Source organism: Chrysemys picta, chromosome 2, assembly GCF_011386835.1.
Source record: "Chrysemys picta bellii isolate R12L10 chromosome 2, ASM1138683v2, whole genome shotgun sequence".
NCBI classification, from domain to species: domain Eukaryota; kingdom Metazoa; phylum Chordata; order Testudines; family Emydidae; genus Chrysemys; species Chrysemys picta.
In genome coordinates, this window is record NC_088792.1 from 141,502,932 (window position 1) to 141,525,006 (window position 22,075).

Here is a 22,075-nt window from a genome sequence, read left to right on the forward strand (position 1 = left end):
AAATTGTAGTTTGAGTTGATTCCAGGATTCAACAGTGAGTTGAATCCTGGAAATAATGTAAAATTCACTACATGAAAAATATTTGTTAACTGATATATTTCTAGAAGGCTTTGTATTCTCAGCATTTACACTAACTACAGTATAAACCAAACTACCACCATGTTTTGCATTCTTGCCAAGCTTATTGTGAACTGTATGTAACCCTGTGTATGCAGAACCTTTGAGAAGTGATGCAAAATATAAACAGAGTTGTAGGAAAACTGGGATAATTGTTATAGGGGTCCTGAACTAAATAAAATGCTAGAAATAAGTGGTGCGGGTGCTAGAAATAATTGGGGTAGATGTCTCTGTACCCTGAAAACAGGAGGTGCGAACTAGATAAGGGAAAAAATGAAAGGTTTTTCCAGGGCTGGCCCTAGACCAAATGGTGCCCCAGCTGAGGAGCGTCTTCATTGCCCCCCCTCTATTTGTTAAACTTTTAAATACCTTATTTTTATTGTATTTCTAGCCCATTTAACAACTTTAATGCACAATTTGCATGCATGATTTATCCCTGTCATATAAGATGATACATTTGCATGCTAGCATCTGTACAACAAATATAGGACCCCGAGCCTGGCACCCCCTAAGCCCAGCACTCCAGGTGGTTGCCTGGGATGTCTGCCCCTAAATCCAGCACTGGGTTTGTCTAATTGGGTGGAATTTGGGGAAATTTTCTGTTTGTTGTAAACAAGGGGTATATACAGATGCTCCCCGACTTATGCAAGCGTTCCCTTCCGTAACGCCTTGCGTAACTTGAATTTTGCATAAGTTGGAAACGTATCACTGACCATTACGCAAAAAAAACAAAAAACAAAAAACCCTCCTATTTCTAGCTTACGGAACTTTTTCCGTAAACTCGGATTTGTGTACGTCGGGTTTACGTAACTTGGGGAGCGTCTGTACCCTGAAGTGAATTCATATTCTTTGGAGCAGTGAAAATGTAAGCTGCAGACCTTTTTCCCCGAATGGATATAGTGCTTTCTGTATAGTGCTGATCTATCTTTGACTAATAATCACTGACTGAGCTGTCTAAATCAAACCCTCTAATATATTGCACAGCAGTACAGAAGTACTAGAACAGGGGTGGGCAAACTTTTTGGCCCGAGGGCCACACCTGGAAATAGAAATTGTAGGGCGGGCCATGAATGCTCACAAAATTGGGGTTGGGGTGTGGGAGGGGATAAGGGCTCTGGTTGGGGGTGCGGGCGCCTGGGAGGGGCCAGAAATGAGGAGTTCAGGGTATGGGAGGGGGCTCCAGGCTTGGGTAGGGTGGTGGAGTGTGTGTGTGTGGGGGGTGACGGCTCCGGCTGGGGGTGCAGGCTCTGGGGTGGGGCGGGGGATGAGGAGTTTGGGGTATAGGAGGGTGCTCCAGCCTGGGATCAAGGGGTTTGGAGGGCGGGAGGGGGATCAGGGCTGAGGGTTGGGGTACAGGGAAAGGCTGCCATTATTATATGTTTATGCATCAGAGTAAGACTTCTCTTAATCCAGTGCCCTGATTTAGGACACAATATCGAGGAGGACTTTTTTTTTCCTTCCTGAAGCACTAAGGAAGTGCATAGATCTATGTTTATATGAGGGAAGTTAGCCCATGCCACTGGCACATACAACAGTACCTATTAGCATATTAAAGTAATGGGAAGTGTTGAATGAGATCTCTGTTTCCAAACTTCTAGCAGCTCAAAATGAGAACATCTCAAGTCTGCAAATTGCAGCCTTGCTCGTCTCTGGACCACTAGGTGCATCGGGGTTTAGAGAATAGCAGACAACTGAGTTTCCTCAGAACTCTTCTGCCTAAGCAGAGCAGTTGCGGGAAGAATGCCTCAAGGAGAATGAACTGTGACTAGAAGGATGCACCAGACAAAATCACTTACAGGGATGGCACCATTGCCCAGGGACTATTGCAGCCCTGAGGCAGCGTTAGCAGCCCTGGAGCAGTTCCACTGCTGGTTTGAAGTCTTTCAGAGAAAGGCTCTTTTCAACCTAACCCCCATAGAAGTACTCTGCATAGTCTGTTCACTTGGACTGCACATAGTAGGTCCAGAAAGAAGAGAGACAATTAAAAACAAAGTTTGAAAAAATGTCAAATAAAATACCCAAATAACATTATAATGACCAAATTTCATCTTTCATTTCCTCTTTTATTCTGTACTTGGCCAAGTCTTTCTTAAAATATCAGATTTCACACCAACACTGTTACTACTAACCTTTGTAGGAATGAAAACAAATCTTGCAACATTTAATTCAAAATGGGTTTTTTCCCCAGGAATTTTCAATAAAAAACTTTCCCTCACACTGAAATCAGGGATTTTTAATGTTTCTACAGAAAATTAATTTTCATTCAAAAGAAAATTGTAAACTTTGAAAATCTTTCAATTAAAAAACCAAAACAGACAGGTTAAAGTTGAGTGAAATGAAACATAAAATATTACCATTCACTGTAATTAGTCTAAAATGGTTCCTTTGTTTGTCAACCAAATAAAGCAGTGATGCAAATCAAGGCCCTGATTCTGTGCATGCTGATTAAGCAAACTATACTGTTTAGGCAGCTTTGAACAGCAGAAAACTGAAGGGTAATGATGCAAGAGAACAACAGTAAGCATGTCTTTACAGCTCATCCCCTTCACCTCTAAATATAAATCCCAGTCTTTGATTTGGCCCTGCCAAAATTAATTAAAAAACAAACAAACCCAGAAATATATAATGTTGAGTTTACTTACTTTTATAATTTGTAAGGCACAGAGCTGAGCACAATTAAATGTCTAGATAAAGTAAATTGGGTACGTTAAAAAGAAAGAAATAAGGGCATTGATTTTCCCAAGCACAGGAACCACTGATGGTTCATCATCATCAGTTTGAAGAAGGAGGTATATAAAGATTGTGATGACATTGTGGATGGAAAAAAACATAGTAAAATGTCCTCCTCTATGCCAACTATGGTGTCAGTACTAGCAATGTTTAACCGCATGTACAATTTGACACAGTGGCAGCGTCTTTTGATTTGGACTTATGTGAAAAATAAGAAATGTTATGTGGGAGCTACAGTGATGCAATATGAAGGAAAGGATCTCCCACCTCCTCACAGCAGTTAACAATATCTATATTTGGTCACCTGCTGCTTGGCTTTATTGCTAAGAATTTGTTTAAAAATATTTCTCTTAGGAACAGTTATTTGCTGTAATCATTCTTCTGATCCTCACTCTGTCCACAGTGATCATTCTTGACACCAGAATAAAGTGTAACTTAATTGGGTAGTAAATAAATCTTAATTGCGTAGTAAATAAATTGTATCTTTAAACCAGCAGGTAATAAATTAATAATTTGCAAATGAACTGGAGCTCAGCAGTTTCTCTTTGGAGTCTGGATACAAGTCAGATATCAGGAATGGCAATATACAAAAACCTGTAGGAGAACACTTCAACCTCCCTGGCCACACAATAGCAGATGTAAAGGTAACCATTTTACAGCAAAAAAACTTCAGGACCAGACTCCAAAGAGAAACTGATGAGTTCCAGTTCATTTGCAAATTTGACACCATCAGATCAGGATTAAACAAAGACTGTGAATGGCTATCCAACTACAGAAGCAGTTTCTCCTCCCTTGGTGTTCACACCTCAACTGCGAGCAGACCACCTCACCCTCCCTGATTGAACTAACCTCGTTATCTCCAGACTGATTTATACCTGCCTCTGGAAATTTCCATTACTTGCATCTGAAGAAGTGAGGTTCTTACCCACAAAAGCTTATGCTCCCAATACTTCTGTTAGTCTTAAACGTGCCACAGGATCCTCTGTTGCTTTTTACAGATTCAGACTAACACTGCTACCCTTCTGATATATAGACATACAACTGGATTAGGAGATACTGTGAAGAAAGTCATTGCTCTTTAATTGCACTATGGACTAGTATCATTCTATAATGGATCTCTCTAAGTAACTTAATTGACTGGTAGCCAGCACTCTAGATGGATCAGCTGTGGAACACATACCTTTATCTATGTGGTACACAGGCTGTAGATTTTGTATTTTCTAGTAAATCAATGCCAAGAAAAGTGGGTTTTGTTTGATTGTTTTAAACTAGCATTCTGTGGGGTTGAACATGGAGAAAATAATCCTGTTATCCTCCTCTCAACAGGCTCACCCCTGAATTTTCAGACTTTAATCAAACAGCTCTTATTAAAGTTAATGGGAGTTTTATGGCTATATTTCAAACACATTGGGTAAGTCAGTAACTTGCCCTCCATACCAGGATAGGGGAATAAGGGATTGTAAGACATTTTTTTTTACTTCCCTCCACTGATTGCCTGCATCGTGGGTCATGTAGTCTCCACAGAGCTGCTATTTACCTCTCCTCTGGTAGGTAAGGAATAAGGAGAGAGATTTGACTCTGCTCCCCAGTGCGACAACCAGCATAGAGGGGAAGGCAATCTGCACCAGGCAAAGTGCTCATTCCTGTTCTGCTCGTGGGGCAGCACAAGTATGTGTCACCCATTACTCAGAACAGTCACAAAGCCACAATTCAGCCCTTTAAATATTAAAGCCCTGTGACAGAGTGCTGGGAACTAAAAGGTAAGTCAGCACTCTGACCACTTAGGCACCAATCAGACCCCCTGAAGAAGGCTGATTAGCTAATTAGCTGAAAATCCCCAATCAGGCTGAGAGGGGTGATGCACCAATTAACCAGAAGCTTACTAGTACAAAAGGATATACAGGAAGGAATTGAGGGGGAGGACCAGGGCTAGCTGAGCCCAGTATGCCCTGAGATCTCCAGGAAGGCATGGCTTTTCCTGTGGGGAAGCACCATAAATACTTTGCTGCCTGAGACTGCATTGGGGATGGTGGCAGGATGTAAATAAACTCACATGAAGTTGACACCTATTGACAGAGTTTGAGAGGTTTCTAGGGTATCAGAGGATGGGGATGGAGCCTGCCCAGTTACAAGCCCCTTAATATATATTGTGTGTGGATAATATGGTTCAATATTGGGATATACACTCTTTCACCTCTTGAATTCTGACTCAAATACAACCCAAAGCTACAATGACACAAATTGTTACCAGATGATGACTGTTTGGGTGACTATACGTGAAACAAGTTTGATGCATAATCCAGCTGTTAGAGGACAGGTATTTCCATAACAAAACAATGGGCACCCTGTTTGGCACTCTCAGAGGGATGGATAAAGAGCAGATGGGCAATGAACTTCCCTCTCATGCCTAACAATGTTTCCTACAGGTCAGGATTGAACCCACTAGTAGGGCAGTGAGGAGGCATTTGCACTGTTGCTGGCCCTCTTAAACCTCTACTCTGGATAAAGAGAGGGTTTCAATATCCAAGGTAGTCAATCCAGCTCCTTCCACAAGCATATCATTCATACAGGGGAAAAAACATTAAAAGAGAGCGAAATGGAAGAAAGAGTGAGGAAATAGAGAGAATAAGATGAGTGAGGAAAATGATAAGAAAGAAGAGGGCTCAGGCAGGGGTGAGCAAAAATTAGGTTCAGTTATTGAAAGAATTTGAATAATTTGTCACATCAGCTATTTGTTTCAAGTTGCTAGTGAAAAAGACACCAAAGGGCTGGATCCACTGCCAGGACTGGTGCCAGCTGTTTCTCCAACTAGCTTCCCACTCTACCCACCAAACCCATTGCCATTTTCCATCTCAGCCCTTCACAACTTGCTACAGCTTCTCTCCCACCACCTTCCTCTGACCCTTCTCTAGATGAAATTCTCTTGATAGTTGGAAACTGTTGTAGGGGGGCGGATCTCCACTTGTCTTCCCTGTTCTCAGGCCAGCAAAAAAGCTAATCCCTATGTTGCTCCAGACTATGGGGTCACAGATTCATCTTCCTTACAGACATTGTCATTTAGCTGACTTAGGAAGCGACTGGTCTCTTAGTCTAGTTAATTTTACTAGTTAACATACAAATATTATGATTTAGACAATAACATGATAACCCCAGTTTAAATGCATTATCAAATTGTGAATACTGACTGTTGGATACCAAACACTTCTGAGTTTTGGAGTATCAGCACAAAAACAGGTTTCAGAATCATAAAAATTAGGAGATTATAGCATTCCATGGTAATTGTTACACTGTATTGAGAGTATCATATTCATACAGTAGGCTTTAATTAAAATCGTGTATGTCCAATTAGCTTCAGAAAGACTGATTTCCGTTACTTTCTCATATATTCACACAAAGGATTTACAATTCGTTCATAGAAAGGACTAGGCTACCAAACATATAGTCATATGGGAATTATCTTTTTCTAAAAGATCTAACACCAATAGATATTTGTTCATTTATCTACAGAATTGTCATACATTTTGTTTGAAAAGAACTACACTTCCTTATATAAAGCAACAAAATAACTACCACTGTATTCCTCAGTATGGCCTAAAACATGTAGACTAGCTTTGCTGTAAGCCAGGAATGGACCCACGCCAAAATTTTAGATATGACCAGCAATCCTCTTTCTCTATGTTGGCTGAATCCAAACACCTTGAAACTTATAAAACTTCAGATTCAGATTTCCTGTACCTGGGTATATGAGTTTTCAGCCCCAGTGTTGTGATATGGCCTGTAATAGGGAGTGTATGGAATTTGGATCTAGCTTCATACTTCAGATCTTGATGTCTTTCAAACCCAACTGTGTTATAAACTGTAGTGTTATGGTCAAACCATTAACACAGAATATCACAGAATTTATTTTAAAAATCAGAAACTGTTCCAAGAAATCAATTCCACTTTGAAGACTATTTGATTTGTTTCTTCACTGAAATGTTATACATTTGTTTCATTTATGAATGAAGTATCTGATCTAGCACATGCTTGCTACTGAGACAAACAGCAGTAGGACTAATCATCCTTGTATGTACTATGCCTGGTAGTAAATGTTTGCAAAGTATGTCTCTAACAACATCAGCAATGCAGGAGAATTCACTAGATGACCAAAGTTCTTTTCTACTCTGATATGAATGAAAAATATTAGAATATTATAACTCAGATTATAAATATTTTGTAAAATTACTACATTCCCATGATGTGTGGGAGGAACCTCTTTGACACCTGGCACAAGTGCTTGTCACTGTTAGATTTCCTCCATCTGGGAAAGCACAGTGACTGCTTCCTCCCTGTGCAAGCATAGCACCTCCAAAGATGGTGGAGAGAAGCCAGGGTCACAGTCCTAACCAGAGAGAGGTCTGGTTACACTAGTTGGGGGGTGGAACAGCAGGTTTACCGGATGAGTCAGGCATGAACAGTAAATCCTTCCTGCTCAATGTACTACTTGGAGAAGGAGTGCATCGACATGAGCTTCACGCTAACTTCTATTCAGGTTGATGGCTAAATGCCTCAATTTAGCTCAAACTAATTAAAAAGCTGATAATTACAGTATGTACACAAAATTGCATGTTGGGAATAAAAAATTTCCATCCATTTTTTCTAGTATAGGATAACAGAAAAGATATCATCTGACATATCCCAGATCTCATTAATCCATTAGCAACCAGAGATCAATTCAGTACTGCTTGGACTTACTGTACCTTACTAAGCTGTTAGCGCTGTCAGGATCTTGTGCTGCCACTGTACCAACAACAGTCCCAATCTTCGCATTTTCATAAACTTCCATGACATAGGAAGGCATAGAGAATAGTGGAGGTTCATCCACATCCCCAACAATGATCTTCAACATTGTTACGTCTTTAAATGGTCCCAAATGTGAAAAACGGAAATCAAGGTGTGTATTTGCTCCTTCTATATTAAGTGTATAGGATTTCTTTTTTTCATAGTTGAGTGGCTGTTGGAAGAAAGAGACATGACATTACCATGTTGTGCTTTTGTTTAAATTGCTTGCAAACAAAATTTCTTTCAGTTTTGTTGGAAAGACAATTGGAGCATGTCTACACTGCAGCAAATCACCTGCAGCTGGCCCGCGTCAGCTGACTTGGTTTTATGGGGCTATAAAACTGTAGTATAGAAGTTTGGGCTTGGGCTGAATACATGAAAAAAATTCTAAATGTACATTCTGCTTCTTTTTAAATTATATTAATGCAATGGTAACTTTGCGGCTGTACATTCAGTCAGGAAATATAAAATTTAAGGTTGCATGTGCCATCTTAATTCTGCCCTCTAATGTATAAATATTATGTCACAGGGCCACATTTTTCATTCATTTACCCTTCTGATTATCTGAAGTAACTCCATTGAAATCGCTGGAGCAGAATTTGGTTTTATGTCTTTAATTCTGTGATCACATGGTGTTTCTTACTAAATTTTTCTTTAAACAATTTTAGATATTCATATTTACCATCTGGTACTACTGTGCAGTACTGGCTGCACATAAGACAAAAGGGCTACATGCTCATAATTTTGTGAAACATTCTGGGGAGCTAGACTGGGGAAAAGGGGTAATAATAACCAGCTTGGGGAATGCTTCCAGTTACCTTGAAATCAGTACAATACAATCCCAGGATCACAGAGATTGGCCTGTGATTCTAGATGCAAAGTGAACACATTCCATGATGCAAGCACATATGCACTGTACTCATGTACCAACTTAATGGAAATATGTGCTCAAGCTGCAGTTTTCAAAGGTCCATAAACCAGTAAACTAAAAAATAATAATGCTTTTAAATTAAGAAGGTATTAGTCATCAAAAGATTAAGTCCATGCCATATTTCATATGTCAGTCATTTCTAAAAAAAGAGGGATTCTTTATTTCAAAAGGGAAATGTAAGAGTGTGTGTGTGTGTGTGTGTGTGTGTGTGTGTGTGTGTGTGTGTATTTTTTTCTCCATCACTAAATTCCCAAATGGCTGAAGAGATTTTGTTCTAACGTTTGAACCAATTCCACCTTTGAGCAGACACCAGGCAAGGAAAATTTAAGATCACAATTTGAATATTTAAGAAAATTTTGATCATATGAAAAAAGTAGCTTATAATGGAAATTGTTCTGCAACATCAAGAAAGTTCTAAATGTTTAACAATGTTATCAAGACATTTTGTGAAATTACATAAAAATAAAGCATGTATCTCTTTTTAAACAGTGAACACCACACCTGGTTTTATGCACCCACCCAAAACATAGACCTGATCTAGCACTGAGCTGCCTGTAGGCAGAAACGATACCCCAACACAGAACTCCATTGAAATCACAAAGGGCTGACGGAGTAGAACTCAGTAGAACAAGAGTGAAGCTTCAGAGTGATGGCTACACATGTGCAAAAAATCACTAATTAAAGCAGGAACTGTGATGAACTAGATGTGTGAACCATGGGGGCTGTATGTTGCAAGTGAAAGGGAGTTTGCTGTGAACATCAAGTTTACAGTATGTTTCGGTGATAAGGTACGGCATTTAGGTTTGTTTGGATATTAAAGTTGCCTAATGTGGTGATTTCTTCAGTTTCTAGTGTGTGTTGACAGCAAATGAACTTGTGCAATCTTAATTCTAAAGAAATTAGGTCTCTTTGCATGGAAATGTATCTTATTTTAAAAGTCATACAAATTTCCCAGGGCCTAGCAAATCTTTCAGCATGAAGAACCAAACCATCTACATCATTCAAAATAAATAATCATTGCCAATTGCCACAGCATAATTATGTAATTATGTCTCATATGATATTGTTAGTCGGTGATTTAATAAGTACTTCTATTTTAAATGAAGTGAACATAAATTGACAATTCATACTGCTAGATGGCATGTTTAGACAATGATTAATCAATTATACAACACAATTCAAAATGCAACTAACATACAATGTGTATTACTTTGGAAACACAATTTAAGCAATAGTTGTGGGAAGATGAAAGTAAATGTGCCCATAGCAATATTTGGACTCTCAAGTAAATTGTGGAGAGCTATAAATCATTCTAAATCAAATACATGGTTGCAAGATACACAATCTAATTAGGAACTTAATTGATTTTTGCAGTTACCATAAATGAAGGGTGGCAACTGTACCCACCAGCATCAATGAAGTTTATCTCTATCTTTAACATTATTTTTAGCTACAGCAATGTAGCAATAATAACTTCATATAAGCAGGAAACAGCTGAGATTTCAAGCGCATCTATGGCTTTATGTCCAAAAGATAGACCCATACAGTTTTTCCTCTCTTCTTCTTTCTGCTTCCTCCAGCCTGTCCAAGAGAATCTGTCATTGAGAAGTGCAAGAGGAAGACCGTTCCACTCTGCTATTTTGTGCTTAATGGTGGTGGAAAGACCAATGCCCTTTAATATTGAGCTATTCCGTAGCATATGGGACACATACAATTGTGATTTACACCCCATACAATCATACTGAAGGTAGTGAGATGATAGGGAGAAAATCAGTGGAGAATTTGCCGCTTTAAATCCTGAGGTGAACCTAGGACACTCACGCATATAACAAACATTAACAAAATATTCCACAACTACCAATAATTCTTGCTATCATTTGACCTTTTTCTTTTACATTTGATATAAAATGTGGGAAATTGAAGTGTGTTTGAATTTGGACTGACAGAACTAGGTTTGGGTGGCTGCTGCTTGAAGTTGTGTATATTTAAATTGAATTTGGCTTTATGTAATCTAAAAAAAAAAAAAAAAGAAAACCCTGTGTCCATGATGACATTTGCACCTGAAACAATGGATGCCTGGTTCAAACTGGGCTACAAATTTGGTATACAACAGTCAACCTACTATAGATTAGGTAGTATTTGGGCGGTATATACCTTTCTGGTTTTGCTCTTCCAGTTGTTTCAGGTTCATGTTAATATAAAAACCACTAAATGAATCTCACGGGACCATTTCCAAAACTCACTGGTTTATTAAGCAATTAGGGGGTTAATTGGGGGAAGTATGCACTATCATAGTGCAGTATGAGTTTCTCAGGGCTCAGATTTTGGTGAGGTTCAGCAGTAGGAGGGCTGTTTCCTATTCCACTTCAGCCCAGGGGCAATGTGAAGCAATATGGGCTGGGCTAGTCCACAGAGTAACATGGTATCTACTTGTTTGAAGGAGTCAGTAAAAATATAGCCAACTCCTTCCCCAAGAGATAGGATGGTTGGTTGGGGGGAATATGCCACCCAGTCATTCTCTGAAGAGTCCAGGGAAGTAATGGTTTTTGTCACACTTTCACCATCTTCTTCCCAGACCTGATAAACCATATGAAGTGAAGGGAAATTGTAGCTTACTCATGAGATTTTCATGGGATCTTGAGGTCTCTTCTGTAAACAGGGGTCTGAAGGGTTGAAGAGTGCACTCACAGGGATCATGAGGGAAGGAGGTTGTGAGGGGATAGAAGGCTCTGGGTCAGACCATAACAAGGTTAGAGAGAATCCTCATAGATGTTGATGTGGGCTTTTCAGTCAGGTTGACCAACCTGGCCCAGAGCCTTGGGCAAATCCTTGGAAGTTTATTCTTGCATCAAAACTTCAAACCTGCCAAATTTCAGATGATTTTGAGGAGAAATTTTGTTCAGACTTAGTTACTATATTTACGTGTGACTTTTCTGATGTGCTCATGATACAGTACATTCTTCCACAGAAAAGCAAGAGGGAAGGAATATTGTTATATGCATATTCTTATATGCTTTAGAGAATCTGCTGCAACCTTATTTACTGAACAAAACTGATTCTGATCTTAGTGAAGATAAGCTATTCAAGGTAAAATGTTACAGTGATTAAACAAGGAGAAAGATTTTTAAAGATTATCTGAAATCACCTTCCATTCCCTGAACTGGAATCACAGGAGTACAGAATTAGTTTAGGGGCTTGTATTCAGGTGCTTGATAAAAATATAGATCTTAAATGCCTTCCAGGCATCCATTTATACAATTGACCAAACACTAAACATATTGCAGAAGGATGCTTTTAAAATGTGTATATAGCCAATGGGGATAGTATCATGTCTCTGAGGCAATACAGGGGACATGAGATGCCAGGAATTTTCTGAAGCATTGCATTTCAGCTCATCCAAACCATAGTATTAGCTGAGCAAAATATGCCCTTGTATGTCTGAATGTGCAAGTCACTCACATCACCTATTATTTTGCATGGTGATACAAGAACAGGCTATGTGCACATTGGTCATACCCTAAAGCAAAATAGTGTGAAAATGAACATTTTCCAACGGCTACACTGTCAGCCATAAATGGTGTTAACTCAGATTTTAACCTGGTTGAAATATACATTTGTATCAATGCAATTTCTGTAAAAAGCAACAGAGGGTCTTGTGGCACCTTTGAGACTAACAGAAGTATTGGGAACATAAGCTTTCGTGGGTAAGAACCTCACTTCTTCAGATGCAAGTAACTGTCTCAAAGGTGCCACAGGACCCTCTGTTGCTTTTTACAGATTCAGACTAACACGGCTACCCCTCTGATACAATGCAATTTCTGCATCTTCTCATGTTTTTAAAATGTCAATATATTGCATTTAATGGGCAATAGTCATAGTGAGTTTTTAGAGGTTTGAACCACTCTCATTTTAAACAAAATATTCCAGATTATGACTTTAGTTACATTCATATAACCATACTGACTTTACTGGGATTGCAGGGACATAAAGAAGGGCAGAATTTATTTCTATGCATCTGAGTCAGTTGTCACTCTTAATATACAGAGACACATTTAATATTAAAAGGCAGATGCTACCCACTCACTATAAACAAATGAATCAACACTTGACATGATTTGGATAGACATAGGAGCATTTTTTAAAAAAACCCACACTCGATAAAATAAAATGTTAATTATAAAATCGCATAACACATTCAAATTAGTTGTGCATACTGTAAAATAAAAAATAATGCATAGGCCAGTATTGGAGTTGTCATATAAAGGTATTTTTATTTACTTTTAGATGTTGGACTATTGCTAGGTGCTTATACTAATCAGGAAGAGAGTGTGTTCTCATTTCTTCTTCCTGCCAAGATGGTTGCAGCCTCACCGTCTGGAGCTGAAGGAAGTGTTGTTTCGCCAGTGTGTTCACTGGATGTGATGGTGGAAAAGTCCATTTGTTTGGAGGCTGATGGAGAAGTTACTGTGCACAGACTGGTTCTATGAGCTGATGTTATAAGCCTTGTTCCTGTGTTGCCTGATGGGGTTGTGCACCCAAGCCAAATGTATCTGTGGGGACGCTGACTTGGGAACTGCACTTGGGGATTGGAAGGATTTGGAATGAAGGGACAGGCAGTAGGAGTATGTGTTCAAAAGGAGAAAGAGTTTTCTGTACCTTTCTCTGCTGTTGGGGAGCAGCTGACAGAGGAACTTGTTGGTACAGATATAGTGGAAATAGTTCTCCTTACTCTGGGAAATGGCTTGCAGCGCATACTCCATTTCAAACTCTGCATGGGTGTTCAGGAGGGGCAAGAATACATTGGCGCTTTGCCACAATCAGGCTGTATCATTAATGTAGGGGTGTAGGGCAGTTTAGCAGTCACACCTATGACTCACCCTTCTCCTGTGAGTGGAGAGGGGGGTAGTACTGGGTTTTCCTCGGTTGCAGGGGTCTATTCACTTTAAGGGACTTCACTCAGGATTATTAAGAATATGAGTTGACCAGAGGGGAAAGTGGCCCAAAAGAAGCATTTGTTTAGACTCTGAAGTAGGTTTTTTGTTTTTCCTGACCCTGGGGGCCCCAGAAACACAGAGGGAAGCTGCAATGCTGACAAGGATAAGCATAAAGGCCCATTGTGAGTAAGCAACCATGAATAATGACAATAAAGAAGGACCTAACTTGTCTATTTCTAATGCTATGTCTCCTGAGGGGCCACCCAGGAAGAACCCCCATGCAGCTGTCATAGCCAATCAGGATCAGGCTTCTGGGCAGGATGGAAGGATTATTTTAGGATGCCTTGGCCTAGATGTGTGATACGTCTGAGCTAGAGAGAGGACATGAACAAAGGTCACACTAGGGATTTTGTTGTTTTAGCTCTTGTTAAAATCTTTAGGATTCGTGCTTGCACAGCTGAAAACTGTGATCCACCTGTTAGGCAGCAGAGAATTCAATGTCAGCTTTCACTCTGAGAATGAACTGTATTTTTATGGGAGCGGTTTCGAATTGGGAAAGGAAGTAGGGATTGGGAGGATATAGTAGCCATTTCTTTATTCCAACCTGCCATTAAGCCTGTGACTATTTTCTTCCACAATGGAAACAGACGTACTGCACTGGGTTCCATGTTATGCCAAAGTGCTGTAGCCTCCAATTGATCCTCTATTTTAATGTAGAGTTTGGAATACTGAATTCAAAGGCACCTTTGTACTTTTCCAGGTAAATAATACAGTTCAGCATCTTGCCAACATATTTTATTTAGGTTTTGAACAGAGTTAATGTAGGTATCCTTGGAAGCCATGCACTTGTCTTAACTGTGGTGTTACAGAGTGTTTGAGGGAGTACATGCACGTTCGTTCTAAGCACACAAGACTGAGGACTGCAGGGACTTCATTAGATGCTGTGTGTGTGTATGTAAAAAGTGGCATGGTTATAGGCAGTGCCCAGAGACATGGCAAAATAGGGAAAGACTTCATTCTACCCATGCAATGACCTTTCCTCCTTCCTTGAGCCGGGGGGGCAGAGGATTCCAAGCAGCCCTGCAATGATTGATGAAAGCCCTATTTTGAACAGCATGGCCTCTCTACTTTTGAGAGAAGGGCTGGCTTTGTCCTTTAGTGGTAAAGGATTGGGAAGGAGTCAGGGTAAGGGAGTGAGAACCATTGAAAGCCAGGACAATACAGAAAGAGGGTACAAGAACTGATAATGTGGAGGAGTCTATCAGAGCTGATGACGAAGAAAAAGAGAAAATTGGAACGGAATATCTGCAGGTGTAATTGGTTGTGCAGGAAGCCAAGTCACCAGGGAGGAACTGGCAGGTTCTGGTATAGCAGACCTTATAGTTGGGGAGCATGTTTTTATGTGCTGAGTTTCAAAAACAGGAAGATTTTTTAGAAGAGAGGATCCAAGGAGACTGCTGGGGTTATGGACTACAACTGTCTGACCACATATAGGATTGCCAGCTGTCTAATCATACAAACCCAAACACCCTTGCCCACTCCCTGCTCTGCCCCTTCCCCGAGGACCTGCCCTTCTCCAAGGCCCCACCCCACTTACTCCATTCGCCCCCTTCCTCCATCGCTCTCTCTCCCGCACCCTCATTCACTTTCACCAGGCTGGGGCAAAGGATTGGGGTGCAGGAGGGATGTGAGCTCTGGGAGGGAGTTTGGGTGCAGGAGAGGTATCAGGGCTGGGGAAGAGGAGTTGGGGTGCAGGGGGGAGGAGGGGTGCAGGCTCCAGCTGGGCGGTGCTTACCTCGGGTGGCTCCCAGTTGATGGTGCAGTGGGGCTAGGCAGGGTCCCTGCCTGCCCTGGCTCTGCACCGCTCCTGGAAGCAGTTGGCATGTCCCTGTGGCCCCTGCCCACCCTCTCCCGAGGGGCCGCAGGGACGTGGCTGTCACTTCCAGGAGCGGTGTGGGCCAGGGCAGGCAGGAACCCTGCCTTAGTCCAATTGCGCCACCAGACTCTTAGCGCCTAAAATATCCTAGTTTGGCTTCAGTAGCCTCTGGGAGGAAAAGCCCAATTCCGGAAGACTCCCAGAGAAACTGGGAGGGTTGGCAACCCTAACCACATAGCATTTTCACAGATCCAACAGGCAGCATTATAATACGGTCTGTATTAGGCACTGTTCTGGATGAGGGAGAGCAGACAGATGATCCTGTGGGTGTGTTATAAATGCATTCATTAGGGGAAAGGGATCCAGGTGTTACTGGGCTTGAGCAACTTCAGAAAGAACTGTCAGTTGGGATCAATATCTGGGGACTCAGAATAGTTGAGAATAATAAACCAGCCAACAAGGAAAAAGTGGCTAAAGGAAAGTGTGTGAGAGAGATGGGTAAATCAGACTAATTAGTAACAGTGATTAGGTGGTCAAGTAGACAGCGATCACGAGTACCAGTATCATAGAATCATAGAATATCAGGGTTGGAAAGGACCTCAGGAGGTCGTCTAGTCCAATCCCCTGCAACGGAGGAAGGGGGCGAATGGAGAAAGTGGGGCACTGTTATAAAACACTAACCCAGGAACCAAACCCTGCAACAAATCCCAGTGCCAACTCTGTCCGCATATCTATTCATGGAACACCATCATAGGACCTAACCGCATCAGCCGCACCATCAGGGGTTCGTTCACCTGCACATCTACCAATATTATATATACCATGATATTCCAGCATTGCCCCTCTTCCATGTACATTGGCCAAACCGGAAAGTCTCTATGCAAAAGAATAAATGGACACGAATCTGACATCTGGAATTATAACATTCAAAAACCAGTAGGAGAACACTTCAACCTCCATGGTCACTCAATAACAGACTTAAAAGTGGCAATTCTTCAACAACAAAAACTTCAAAAACAGACTCCAATGAGAAACTGCAGAACTGGAATAATTTGCAAACTGGAAACCATCAAATTAGGCCTGAATAAAGACTGGGAGTGGATGGGTCATTACAAAAACTAATTTCCCCCTATTGTTACTCACACCTTCTTGTCAACTGTTTGAAATGGGCCACCCTCATTACCACTACAAAAGTGATTTTTCCTCCCTTGTTATTCTACTGTTGAGAATAGCCCATTTCCACTTTAATTGAACTGTCTCATTAGCACTGACCCCCCACTTAGTAAGGCAACTCCCATCTCTTCATTTACTGAGTATATATACCTGCTACTGTATTTTCCACTCCAAGCATCCGATGAAGTGGGTTTTTGCCCACAAAAACTTATGCCCAAATAAATTTGTTGGTCTCTAAGGTGCCACAAGGACTCCTCGTTGTTTTTGTTTGTTTGTTTCGTTTTTAAGGGACAAACCATTCCTCCTTTTCAGCAGCAGCAGTTTTTAGATAGTATTGCAGGTTTTCCAACATTGGCAGTTCAGGAACAGGACTCACTTGTGAGGCCAACAGAGGAAATAAAACTTCATGTAGCTGTCTTGTCACTTAAGAAAGGAACTTTTCTGAGGGTGGACTATTACACAGTGGAATTTTATCAAAGGTTTATGAATCCCCCCCCTGCAGTGCTTTCAGTGACACCTTGAATACATGTACATTGGACCTTCCTTTTATGAAGGCCTCTTTTTTTCAAAAATAGGATTGGGAAGATATCAGGAATTGGAGACCTATTACCATTTTGAAAACAGATTATGAAATTTTGGCTTCCATTCTAGCCAAAAGATTGGAGAAGAAAGCAGGGAAATAATTGTATCCCACTCATTCTAATGCAGTTCAAGGTCACATGGTGGCAGACAGTTTGTGTAGTTTGCAGGAACTATTTAAAATTGGGTGATGGGGGAAATGGGAGAGTTATGTTTTGTCTTTGGATCGGACCAAAACTTTTTACAAGAATGAATTTGCGTTATATATGGTTGGTCTGGTCTCATAGTGGTATTCCCTTACTGTTTATTAACTGGCTGCAGTTCATGTATTATGCATCCCTTTAGTAAAAGGGTGGAAGGGAGAGGCTATATTTTGAGGTAAGACAAAGTTGTCCCTTGAGTCCACTTTTGTATTATTTTTCTTTGGACACTTTACTGTGGGCAGTGTATGGTAATGGGATTTCAGGGCATAAATTCATGGATTAAGAGCGAGAGGAATTTCATTCTGTCAATGAAAATGTTCATCCACGTGAATGATGTCACAGTGCTGGTTGGCAGTACAGAAGATGGGGACTTTTTCTTTTTTTTCACTTTACATAATTATTCAGCTGCAGCCAGAGCAGAAATTAACATGAAGAAGAGTTTTTCTGGGTGGGGATTTTGTGGTATGCTTTTGCTCTTTCGGAGAAGTCGCAAATTGTGATGAGCCCTCCCAGAGTTACAGATATTTAGGGACTTATCTTTGGCAGTGATTCAGTTGCTGAGTAGAACAGGGAGAAGCAGGTTAAGGTAATGAGGTGCCAGGTTAAGGTGATCTCTCCAGTGGAAGAGATGGACGCTGATGTTGGCAGAAAGGATGATATTAACTATAAACATTCCTATTACTCCTTTGCATTTATGTAGCATATGGGTATCCTGCCCCTGGAAAACGGGGTCATTTTTTCAGATGCTCTGGAGCAATAATGTAACCTAATGGAGAGAAGCATAGTCTACCTGCCAGTTAAAGAATGAGGTTTGGGTTGGTATGTCCTGAAGCTTTCTTGATGGTATTCTTTTTATTTTTAATTTTCATAGGCTTTGCATGGCTGAGGGTATGGAATGGTCAGTCATTTCCCAATATTACTGGATATGTCACAGAGGACGAAAAGGAGTAACTGGTGGGGAAAAGGGGATTCAGTCCCTATAAAGGGTATTTTTTTCCCTAGAACAGTCAAGCAGCCTCCCTCTAACGTACTTACTTTAAAATGTATTTCCCATTGGCAAATTCAGGAAACAGCATTCTAAACCAGAGTGTACTTATGAAATATTTCTCAGAATGCCATTTAGCAGTATTGAATTGCCCAGAAGATTGCCTCAGTAAGGTCATTATAGAACCTTCAAAATAACAGAGTTCCCGTCAAGTACAGGGACATACAGTGGCAGGTATTTCGTAGTAAATTACATGTTAGAAGTAACCTATGAGGGAAGCACATAGCAGATGAAGGCGAACCTCAGGAAGCCTGCTCTGGGTCTGAGGAGATAGTGGAGCAGTTTTTATTATTCTGTTCCCTTCACATCTGCATTTGGGATTTTCTGGCTTCAAAACTGAGAGTTCCATTGTTGCATGGCCAGACTTATGGACAATTGACTTTTGGATCTTTTTCAGACACCAGAGGACTCAGCATCTGTTCCAATAAGTAAAAGACAGACATTTGCTGCGTATTTTCTCCAAAACTCTGGTTGTAGTTCATACAATGGTTTTATACTACCTCTGCAGAGCCACTGTTCAGCTGTCTGGGGCAGGCACAGAATGACAAACCTGAAACACTTGTTCACACTATTTGTGCGGTTATTCAGTCAGTGGCAATGTGAATAAAAACATCTGAGCTTGGTGGGAAATGGAGGGTGAGATGAGGCCCTATAATACTGGATTGATCTTCTAGTTTTAAGGACAAAAAGTCCGGGGTGGGGCGTTTTTGTTGTTGTTGTTGTTTTTGTTTTTAAATCTGCAATTTGTTCTGACTTTGACTCTAATTTTGGGGGTTTGGTTATATTTCAATAAATGTGAAAAGAGAGATTGGGGGGAGTATATTTTCTTTCAAAAAGTTTTGTTTGATTTCACATCTGGAGCTTCCCTCCCAACATCTCCCCTTCTTCATATTTTCCAGAGATCGTTTTTCATTCCTCCTGCCTTCATTGAAAGTGAGCAAATATATTAGTAAAATATGAATTTTAGTGCAGTCTTCCATTGTTTGTTTGTGTAGTATAATCCATGCCTACACAGGTAAACAACAGCTCCACATCAGAAAAAACGAATTGCCTGTTAATCCAAACAGAGACTTTAATCTAAAAATGATTTCCTACCATAGGCAATGTTTTGAAAATTAATTAATTAATTATAACAGCTTATAGTTAATTCCCATTTTCTTCATGTAAAACTAAACAAAAATCCAGTCACATCCTATAGGGGTTCTAAGTATTTTGTGGGGAATTCACTAGGAACTCAGTTCAGGGGACCTACTTAATACAGATATGAGACGAACTCGGTGGCATAAACCCTTTTGTGTAGAATTCAGTTAAACATCACCATATATGGCACAAAGCCTTTTGTCTAAGGGCCAGCAGTTTGGCTAGAACCTGGATAACATAGATAATTCATATAAGTTATAACCACCTGATAACTATTTAGTGATTTTAGCCTATTTGCAAAGGTGTAGGTGTGTATGTTATACAAACCACCTCAATAATTGGCACCTTTCTGGTAGTCTCAGCAGAGAGGTCAAGGACTGAAAGGGCATGAAAACTAAACTGAATTTCTCAATGCCATAGATGAACCTTCTAGGTCAGGATTCAAGCTATTTGGGGACAACTATACTGTTGCTGGCTGTCTGTGCTTAGTTTGTTTAATCTAAAATGTGTCATGAACAATATAAAAGGAACAGCCACTCACAGGGGGAGGGACCTTTAAAAAAATCCTACATGGTTTAATCTAATTCAGTCTATTTGGATATTACTGAATATTGAATTCTGGTGATTCTAGAAGCACAGAAAAGTTAATTAATTGTTACCTTCAGATTGCTTCCCATCTCCTTCTCTTTCTGCACTTTCCACACCAAATTAAAGTTTTTGATGGAGACATTATATTAGCATTGGTTCAATATGTGCTCTATTAAGTTTACAAATTAAAACAAACATTTCCATATTGACCTCTGCTTGTCTTGTGCAGACTTCACTAACATTTTAATTATATTCACAGAAGCACTTTCAAAGCCAATTGCTTACCTTCTTCAGGGAAATAATTCCTTCCCGTGTCTCTTTGTCAGTGGATATGGAAAACACTCCAGAGCCATCACCATTTATAATCGTGTATTTCATGTCTGCATTAGAGCCAGCATCTGCATCATTTGCCTTGATTTTGCCTACTGCTGATCCAACTTGGGCTGATTCAGGAACATACAGCTGATAATGTTCTGGGAAAAAAATATTAGGAAAATATTTCTAATCAAGCTAAAAACAGATTTTCAGAATACTCAACACCCATCGTAACTGCTAATCAGAGAACACAATTACCTCAGAATACTGACCATGCTAAACTGCAAACCATATACATTTCTGACCATAAAGAGCACCAGTCAGAATTCTAAGTGACATTTAGTATTTGTACAAGCAGATTCTGATGGTCATTAAAATATAAAATACCTGTTCAAGAGATAATTAAGTAATTGGAGCACAATACCTCTTGTTAGCAAACATTTGGAAAAATACACTGTGGTGTGAATCACTGGTTTATATTATCCACACAAAAATATCAACTTATCAACACACTGCACATACCTTGACTATGGAACATGAGTTCTTCAAAGAACAGATCACTGTTTCGTAGGCAAGAATGACAGAACAGTCTCCTTACAGTGGGGTAAAAATCTATGTTAACAGAAAAGTCCCAGTTCTTATACTTTGAAACATGTCTTTCAATATAAGGTTTATAGGCCACAGCCAGTGTAGCATGTGTATTTTGCAACCTTAGTAAATGTATAACTCTCTAGGTTCATTTCCACCTAATCTGGTGAAGGAAACAAATGTAACTACTCCAGGGTAAAAGGAGAACAATGTAAAAAGCCTGGAGTTGTTCTCTTCCTTCCCAACTCTTGCAGTTGCAAGAATGTTTACCACTCAAAACTTTATGGCACTGAAAAAAAATCTGTTTATATCTGAAGTGAGTATTCATGTACCCCATTGTCTAGACATAATGTAAAAAGAAATAAATGCCCATCGAAAAGAATGAGACCAGAGAAGCTACAATTATGACGGGAGAGATAGCTCAGTGGCTTGCGCATTGGCTTGCTAAACCCAGGGTTGTGAGTTCAATTCTTTAGGGGCCATTTAGGGATTTGGGGCAAAAATCTGTCTGGGGATTGGTCTTGCTTTGAGCAGGGTGTTGGACTAGATGACCTCCTGAGGTCCCTTCCAACCCTGATATTCTATACCAATGCCTGTTGATATGGAGCTGGGAGTTTTAAATTATTACTGAGTTCATGGATGCATTGAGAAATACATCCAGTACTGTTATACTAGCAGACGTATATTTAGGCTTGGCAGAATTCAATTTACTTTATTTGATTTTCTTATAATTTTGAATATTTGATTTTTATCAATTTTAATTTTCACAGTAGCACATAATTATGGGTTTGAAGCATTGTTTTTGATTTTTGTCTATTTAAACTTTCACAGTTGCAGGAAAATATGGTGGGATCAAACAATGGAGAGAGTTAGACAATAATTATTTAGTGACAGTAACTGTTGAGATTTAAACAGTTAAAGTTCTATATAAGTTAAACCACAAACTGTTAACATCGCATGTCACAATATGCAGAGTAAATATGCTTAAATCAAACTCTAATAAGTTATCAAACAGCATTTTTCTTACTTTACCCA

The 22,075-nt window shown here is 40.0% G+C and overlaps 1 protein-coding gene across 9 annotated transcripts in view; it reads right to left on the reverse strand.

Moving 5' to 3' along the window:
* CDH18 (cadherin 18) overlaps positions 1–22,075 on the reverse strand; it is an 896,035-nt gene that overhangs the window by 67,505 nt on the left and 806,455 nt on the right. For all 9 annotated transcript variants that reach the window (XM_042859886.2, XM_042859885.2, XM_065584267.1 and 6 more), the window contains 2 exons: positions 20,423–20,610; positions 7,587–7,840 (listed from right to left, as the gene is read on the reverse strand). In XM_042859886.2, coding sequence (XP_042715820.1) covers positions 7,587–7,840; positions 20,423–20,610 — 442 coding nt within the window. The remainder of the gene's footprint in view (positions 1–7,586; positions 7,841–20,422; positions 20,611–22,075) is intronic.